This window comes from Leptodactylus fuscus, chromosome 5 (genome assembly GCF_031893055.1).
Source record: "Leptodactylus fuscus isolate aLepFus1 chromosome 5, aLepFus1.hap2, whole genome shotgun sequence".
Classification (NCBI taxonomy): Eukaryota; Metazoa; Chordata; class Amphibia; order Anura; family Leptodactylidae; genus Leptodactylus; species Leptodactylus fuscus.
In genome coordinates this window covers 160651200-160659846 of record NC_134269.1, presented here as the reverse complement: position 1 = coordinate 160659846, position 8647 = coordinate 160651200, and the positions used below count along the sequence as shown (strand labels likewise).

General features: G+C 42.6%; 1 protein-coding gene across 1 annotated transcript; it reads left to right on the top strand.

Annotated features, from left to right (window-relative positions):
- Positions 1-2496: 2496 nt before the first annotated feature.
- On the top strand, positions 2497-5648 carry EGR1 (early growth response 1). The gene is made up of 2 exons (XM_075274585.1): positions 2497-2935; positions 3299-5648. The coding sequence occupies exons 1-2, from the start codon at positions 2716-2718 to the stop codon at positions 4588-4590; spliced, it is 1512 nt and encodes a 503-aa protein (XP_075130686.1). The 5' UTR covers positions 2497-2715; the 3' UTR covers positions 4591-5648.
- Positions 5649-8647: the final 2999 nt, after the last annotated feature.

Genomic DNA, 8647 nt, shown 5'->3' with positions numbered 1-8647 from the left:
AATTTATTGGATATTTTAAACTTTAACAACTAGAAAACTGAAAAGTGGGGTGTACAAAATTATTCGGCCCCTTTACTTTCAGTGCAGCAAACTCACTCCGTTCAGTTCAGTGAGGATCTCTGAATGATCCAATGTTGTCCTAAATGACTGATGATGATAAATAGAATTCGCCTGTGTGTAACCAAGTCTCAAACATCCCAAGGAGCACTGTGCAAGCAATCATATTGAAATGGAAGGAGTATCAGACCACTGCAAATCTACCAAGACCCGGCCGTCCCTCTAAACTTTCATCTCAAACAAGGAGAAGACTGATCAGAGATGCAGCCAAGATGCCCATGATCACTCTGGATGAACTGCAGAGATCTACAGCGGAGGTGGGAGAGTCTGTCCATAGGACAACAATCAGTCGTACACTGCACAAATCTGGCCTGTATGGAAGAGTGGCAAGAAGAAAGCCATTTCTCAAAGATATCCATAAAAAGTCTCGTTTAAAGTTTGCCACAAGCCACCTGGGAGACACCAAACATAAGGAAGAAGGTGCTCTGGTCAGATGAAACCAAAATCCAACTTTTTGGCCACAATGCAAAACGATATGTTTGGCATAAAAGCAACACAACTCATCACCCTGAACACACCATCCCCACTGTCAGTCATGCTGGGGCCCTGCTTTTCTTCAACAGGAACAAGGAAGATGGTCAAAATTGATGGGAAGATGGATGGATGGAGCCAAATACAGGAGCATTCTGGAAAAAAATCTGTTGGAGTCTGCAAAAGACCTGAGACTGGGACACAGATTTATCTTCCAACAAGACAATGATCCAAAAGGAAGAATGGACAAGAATTTCAGTCTCTTGATGTGCAAAACTAATAGAGACAAACCCCAAGCGACGTGCAGCTGTAATCACAGCAAAAGGTGGCGCTACAAGGTATTAACACAAGGGGGGCAAATAATTTTGCACGCCCCACTTTTCAGTTTTTGTTAAAAAAAATTTTTAAATATCCAATAAATTTTGTTCCACTCCACATTGTGTCCCACTTGTTGTTGATTCTTCCCCCCAAAATAAAATTTGATATCTTTATGTTTGAAGCCTGAAACGTAGCAAGAGGTTGAAAAGCTCAAGGGGGCAAAATACTTTCACAGGGCATTGTATATACAACATTTATAGCTTACATCTTTGTTATTTCTGCAACATGGGAAACCCATTGATGAATAGAATATGGATCTTTGGGCTGGCTCTACATTTCCAAGCCACAGCGATGTGTACAGATCAGATAGCAGACTATGGAGAGTTGTGAGTCCCCTATTAACATGCACAGTCCACTTGTATTTGTAGGGCTTCTATAGTGATTGACGCTCAGTTCGGTAAAACTGCGTGGAGCAATCTGCACAAAGAAACACAAGACTAATATGATCCTAAGTATTTTAATAGGTGAATAATAGTGTATCTGTGATGGAAGGCACTGACATATCCCACTATATAAGGATACAATTCTATACATCACTGACAGGCTTCTATTAAAGAAACATACGCACTACTGTATATACAACCCGTGACAGTATCTAGTCCAGATGTGATCACAGCATTGTTCTTTGTAGAAGTGCATGCACAGAGACACCTAGCCTGTGTGTGTGTGTATATATATATATATATATATATATATATATATACACATACATACACACACAAATATACACACACAGCCTAGGACTATGACATGTCTCTGTGCATGTATATATATATATATATATATATATATATATATATATATATATATATATATATATAGTGTGTGTACCTAGAATACAGCTGTAGGTGCTGTACACAGGACTCAGACACTATGCCCCTTACCGTGTATACGTTCTGACATTAGACATATCTGGACAGTGAATGCTGGTGCCAGGGCTGCGGGCAGACAGCGGGTCTGGTGCTGGGATGCCCCTGTTGGCCGGGAGCCGCCATTGCAGCCTCCTCCGTTGTTTCCAGGCTCCGGCACCTCATCAGCACTTTTTTTTCCATGTGAAACAGAAAGGGAGAGGGAGCTGAGCCGGAAAGTCCTTAAATGGCGCAGGAAGGAACCCCGCCGGAACCGTGCCTTACATGGTCAGCGCCTTACATGGACTCGCCGGCCGGGATTTCCGGAAGGTGGCGGGGGAGGCGGGGAGGAGGTGGTGCCCGTGTACCCGCTGCAGGGTTCCGCTACCGGCTAACCGGGAGGCCCCATGCCCGTTCCCCTATAGCCTGTAGGGTGCTCTGAGCGGGGGTCTCCCCGGGACGGGATTGCCTATAGCTGCCAGCTATTCCATAGGAATACACGGAGTTCCATCCTCAGTCTTCCCCCTTCCTAGTCGACGTCACGGGTCCTCCAGCTTCCCTCCAAATAAGGGCTTCCTGCACTCCATATATGGCCATGTACGTCACGGAGTGGGCGGGCACAGGCAGCTACGAACCCTTTATATAGGAGCGGATCCCGGGGAGCCGCGAGAGATTCCAGCAGGCAGGACTGGGGGAGCCGTGCGGGGGCAGCGACTGCAGAACCGGCGACAACCCCAGCAGCAGCCGCCAGCAACTAAGAGCACAACAACAACAACAATACTCACTATTAGCAGCAGCAGCATTACACACAGTGCACACAGCCCCAGAGCCGGGGAGAGACAAGCTGTCCTCCCCCAGTGTGCATGCACAAGCAGCTTCTCTAGGGATCCCCGAGGACCTCATGGCAGCTGCCAAAGCAGAGATGCTCATCTCACCTCTGCAGATCTCTGACCCGTTCGGTTCATTCCCTCACTCTCCCACCATGGATAACTACCCTAAACTGGAAGAGATGATGCTGCTCAACTCAGGGGGATCCCAGTTCCTGGGCGCTACAGTCCCTGAGGGCAGCGGATTCAACTCCCCCGGGGACGGGGCCGAGAATTTCGATCACCTAGCAGCAGGTAAGCATGGCATGGCCACCTGTCAGAGCACATCTGCATAGAGCTGCACATCTGTATTCTGCGCACAGCCCTGGCTGCTGCCTCTGTGTAGTCTGTGCATGGATTATGGGTAGGGGTCGGGGGATGATGTCTTCTGCATGTGATGCTAGAGCAGGGAATGGCTCCGAATACTAAGCAAGGAGCAGGGAATTCTGTTTGCGTCAGATCATGCAGAGCTTTGTGCCCAGGGCCTTCCAGGAACATTGCAGTGTGGCTGTCAGTGATGAGCTATGCCTAGAACTGTCAGGCTTGTGCACAGTGTGAACAGCACACATCATGGCTGGTCAGATCTAATCAGTGCTCTTGTTTACTTGTCTATTACAGATGCCTTCTCTGAAATGTCTCTGAACGCTGAGAAATCTGCCATCGAGACCAGCTATGCCAACCAGACCACCAGGCTGCCATCTCTGACATACACTGGTCGCTTCTCTCTGGAGCCTGCTCCTAACAGCAGTAACACCTTATGGCCAGAGCCTCTCTTCAGCCTTGTCAGTGGACTGGTGGGGATGGCCAATCCACCCACCACCTCAACACCTTCATCTTCACCGTCCTCCTCAGCATCTTCTTCTTCTTCCCAGAGTCCTCCTCTCAGCTGCTCAGTACAGTCAAGTGACAGCAGCCCAATTTATTCTGCAGCACCAACATTTCCTAACTCAAGCACAGACATCTTCCCTGACCAGTCATCTCAGTCTTTTCAGAATGCTTCTACTTCTTCAATACAGTATCCACCTCCTGCATATCCTGTCACAAAGACCAGTTTCCAGGTGCCAATGATCCCAGACTACCTGTTTCCACAGCAACAGGGAGATGTCAGCCTGGTAACTCCAGAGCAGAAACCTTTCCAAGCAATTGAGAGCAGACCCCATCAGCCTTCTCTTACGCCCCTTTCTACCATCAAGGCCTTTGCTACCCAGACTGTTTCACAAGAACTCAAGAGTATCAGTAACAACAGTACTTATCAATCTCAGCTCATCAAGCCAAGCAGAATGAGGAAATACCCCAATCGCCCCAGTAAGACCCCTCCTCACGAGAGACCTTATGCTTGCCCTGTTGAGTCTTGTGACAGAAGGTTCTCCAGATCTGATGAACTGACAAGGCACATCCGAATTCACACTGGGCAAAAGCCCTTCCAGTGTCGTATCTGCATGCGGAATTTCAGCAGGAGTGACCATTTAACAACTCATATCCGTACACATACAGGGGAGAAGCCATTTGCCTGTGACATTTGTGGTAGGAAATTTGCAAGAAGTGATGAAAGAAAGAGGCACACTAAAATTCACTTGAGGCAAAAGGACAAAAAGACTGATAAAGCAACACCAGTATCTGTTGCTTCTCCCATTTCTTCCTTCTCCCCATCCGCTTCAACTTCTTACCCATCTCCAGTGCCAACATCTTACTCCTCCCCAGTGTCTTCTTCCTACCCATCACCAGTCCACAGTTCTTTCCCATCTCCTTCCACAGCAGTTACATACCCATCTGTTACCACAACCTTCCAGGTTCAAGGTATTACTAGCTTCCCGTCTTCAGTAGTCACCAATTCCTTCAGTTCACCTGTGTCCTCAGCACTTTCTGATATGTCAGTAACATATTCTCCCAGGACAATTGAAATCTGTTGAGAATATGATAGGACATGTGCAAAAGATGAATAGGCACAAACTGAAGACTTCCAAAGCTTGGTCTTGGAGTGGGAAGTTATTGATGACAGACTGTCTATTACAAAGAAAGGCCATCGTAAACCGATAAGCTTCAAATGCCTAAGAAACTGCCATTTTAATTTCCCATTGTTTTCAAAGACTTAATTTGCATGACTAATTGAAATTATTTCAACATGATCCTTTTAAAGATCAACTTTTATTTGCATAAAGGGATTTTTACTATATACATAATGTATATTGTATACGTGCAAAGTTTTTGTTTACGTTTTTTATGCTTTTAGTTTGTTTTTTTGGTACTCTTGATGTGATTTTTTTTCCCCCCTTTGCATATTCACGTGGTATTATTTGAAATGAATAGGGACGCCGTTTGTAAATGGTATCTTAGTGATAATGCTACCATGGCTTCAACTTATTTGAGGATCAGCACTTATGTATTCGAGCATGTGTAAAAGTAACGTTTTGTTTATCCTTATTACGTTCTTTTGTTTGGTTTTTGTAAATATCATCAGATGGTACTCTCACATATGTCAAAAAAAAAAGTTTTATCTAGTTTCCAGTAACTTGGTGCCTTTTTGTGAAGCCTTGCTGATGTCTTGACACGTGCATTTGCGTGTATTGATGCATTGCATCTAGCCTTAAGGTGAAAGGGAATTCTTAAAAGAATGTAAAAAAAAAAAAAAAAAAAAAGACCTGAAAAGGTACAGAGAGGAAACTGAAGCACAGCTTCATTTATGTAGAATGTAAGCAAAAACTCAAAGTCTATTTTTGTAATTCAAATGTAAATTTATAAATATATATTCAAGAGATGGAATGTTGTAGTTACCTACTGAGTAGGCATGGATTTTGTATGTTATAAACATGCAGTTCATTATTTTGTGGTTTTTATTTTTACTTTATATTTGTGTTTGTTTAAACAAAGTGACTGTTTGGCTTAAAACACATTGAATGCGCTTTACTGCCAATGGGATATTTGGTGTACAACATATCCTCAGAAAAAATAAAATATTGAAAATATTTTATTCCTTTAGTCAATGCGTTTTATTGTATTAAGTTTTTACTCCTGGTGGATCGGGGACTCTTAATGCCACCCGGTAACCTTTTCCCAGGCAAATGGGAGATGACAACATACAGGGGTTCATACAAAGTTAGCACGTGTATGTATGATGTGTGGTTATAACTAGCTTCCTAAGCAGAGGGATTGCACTGGTGGGGTCCATAGTCTGTATACTGGTGTTGTATTCTGATCAGATAGACTAAATCCTAGGCCTTAGGATGTTACTGCAGCTTGTCAATTCCAAGCTGTACTAACTTCACTGCAAATATTTCAAAAATATAGACATTGAATATGGACGGATTTTGCATTATATTTGATATTACCCACTATACTATATGACAAGCACTAACTTACACAACTATTACATATGCCACGCAAAATGAGCCAATTCACACATGTAAATGTGCCTTCCCTTTAAGTCTTTCCTACTCCTTTACAGTTTCCAAATAATGTGCCCCAGCCAGGTTATAATCTAAACTAGAGCACAAATATTACGTATTGGATGAGACTGGTCATCGCAAATATTTCACTACATAAAATTTTATTAGCTCTCCATTTATTGCAGCCTCCTAGCAGGAAGGAAAATAAGTCACCCCCTCAAGAAAGCGCAGCAACTACTTATTAGCTCTTACATTAACATATGTGTGCAATAAGTACAACAGACGACCGTGTCCCTCAAGCCATACGCTGCCACAAGTTCACTACTGACGATCGTCAGAACTGTATTAGTTTTTGTCTATTCCGATGCTTAGAGACCTTGCACTATGATGCTTTCTATCCTGCAATATAGTGCCGTATATTAATAATAATTCTATCCACTTGATAGGTAGCAAGTCAATCTTCTGCTCTCTGTTATCAGCCAAGTTAGTCTGCAGAGAGGATGATTCTTGTTTTATCACTTACAGCATCTCTAGCAGGGAGAGTCTCTAGAAACTTTTACATATATTGCATTTTATCTTGGTGGTCCTGCAAGCATTGTCACTAGTCATGGCAGCCTTTTGAGAACGCACACACGTACACATTTTATATCATTGTGAATTCTTCCTAATGCCTCATCAGAAGATTATAAAATAGACAATAATAACCATAATTATATGTTAAATTATGTAGACGCTTCCCTAAAGTGAAATAGTATGGAAGTGTGATTATCCAAAAATTAGAGGAGGGCTACAGGTATTAAAAGGGAGTCTGTCATCAATAAATTTATTACAAAGCTAATCCCAGTACCTTGTAGAGGGGATTCTACAGATTCCAACTAGGTCTCTGTTATTCAGCTTTGAGCTTTTTCATACAAATCCCTGTCTATATACAAATGCAGAGAAAGTGCTTTGGAGGTGTCCTAGTCTGATTCCTTGGGTATGCCACTCCCTCATCTGCGTATGAATAAAACAACAACTTGCATGAAAATAAGGCTCCTACTGTAGAATCACCTCTACATGGTACTGTGATGAGGCATGGAACCATTTTACTGCTGACAGACTCCTTTTTATATAGTGTTCAGTACATCAAAAACAGTACAAAACATAACATTGCAGTGGACTTTAACAGCCCTGGACCAAAAACAAAGCAAATTATGAAACTATTTAAAAAGTAATGAAGAATATATGATAAAATCATAGACCACTTCAAGTTTATCTGACACATTCACACATATTCATGATGTATAAGACAATATGGAAGATTTACTAAATATTAGGCAGCATGAACTTAGACCAGACAGTAGAAGTACCAAACTTATCACAATGGCACTGAGCAATAGATGGTTGGTGCACTGTGCGAGATCAGGGGTCAGCAACCTTTGGTACTCCAGCTGCTGTGAAACTATAACTCCCAACATGCTCCATTCACTTCCATGGGAGTTCCAAGAACAGCAGAGCAAGTATGCATGCTGGGAGTTGTAGTTTTACAACAGCTGGAGTGCCGAAGGTTGCCTATCCCTGTGCTAGATGTTAGACACATTTTTTTCCTGCCTTTTGCTTAATGCTGGCTTACTTTATAACACTAACTCCCAAAAAACTAGTGGATACCCTTATTGAATATTTTATGACATCAACTAACCGCTCTCATTTTGTTGAGGCACATCTAAAACCATTAATATACTGTATGAGGCAAATGAAATTCGTAATTTAGTAAATAATAGTAAATCTGCTCTAATATTTTCAATAAAAACTCAACATGTATAAAAAAAAAAATACTGCTGCTGGCTGCATAATGTAAAATAATACTTTTGCAATGTTTTCTATGTACTGGATCATTGGGTCTCTTGCCACATAGGAATTTTAGGCATCTCCTGTGCGCGAAGAGACATTGGACTGGCACCGGGATAGGTGAGAACACCCATTGTGAGCAACACTAAATATACCGTATTTTTCGGACTATAAGACGCACCTAGGTTTTAGAGGAGGAAAATAGGGAAAAAATTTTTTGAAGCAAAAACAAGTAAAATATTTAATATATGGGAGTTGTAGTTTTGCAACAGCTGCAAGGCCACATTGACAGGTGACCCTGCAGCTGTACGGGGATGCATAGAGTGTTTTTTTTTGCGGGGCCAGATGTACTTTTTAGTTATACCATTTTGGGGAATGTCTATTTCTTAGATCACCTTGTATTGAAAAAAAACAGGAGGTGATTTAGAACTTTTATTTATTTCATATTTTTAAAGCTTTTTTTTTTTTTTTTTTTTACTATTTTATTCCCCCCCGGGGGCTTGAACCTGCGGTCACTTGATTGCAAGTCCCATAGACGGCAATACAACTGTATTGCCGTCTATGGGACATTCTGTATATTAGTATTACGGCTGGTCATAGAGACCAGCGGCAATACTAATATATAGCAGTGACAGGCCTGGGAGCCTCATTAGGCTCCCGGCTCTCACCCGAACAGGTCGGCTCCTGCGATATCGCCGCGCAGGAGCCGGCCTGCAACTTCACAGGTACGGGGCCGGTGGGGACCGGCCCCGGGGGA

What these genes read in the sequence shown, in the direction of transcription:
- EGR1 (XM_075274585.1), top strand. Translation starts at nt 2,716, where the DNA reads ATGGCAGCTGCCAAAGCAGAGATGCTCATCTCACCTCTGCAGATCTCT. An exon ending in TTTCGATCACCTAGCAGCAG is followed by an intron (nt 2,936 to 3,298) that starts GTAAGCATGGCA and finishes TGTCTATTACAG; the next exon opens with ATGCCTTCTCTGAAATGTCT.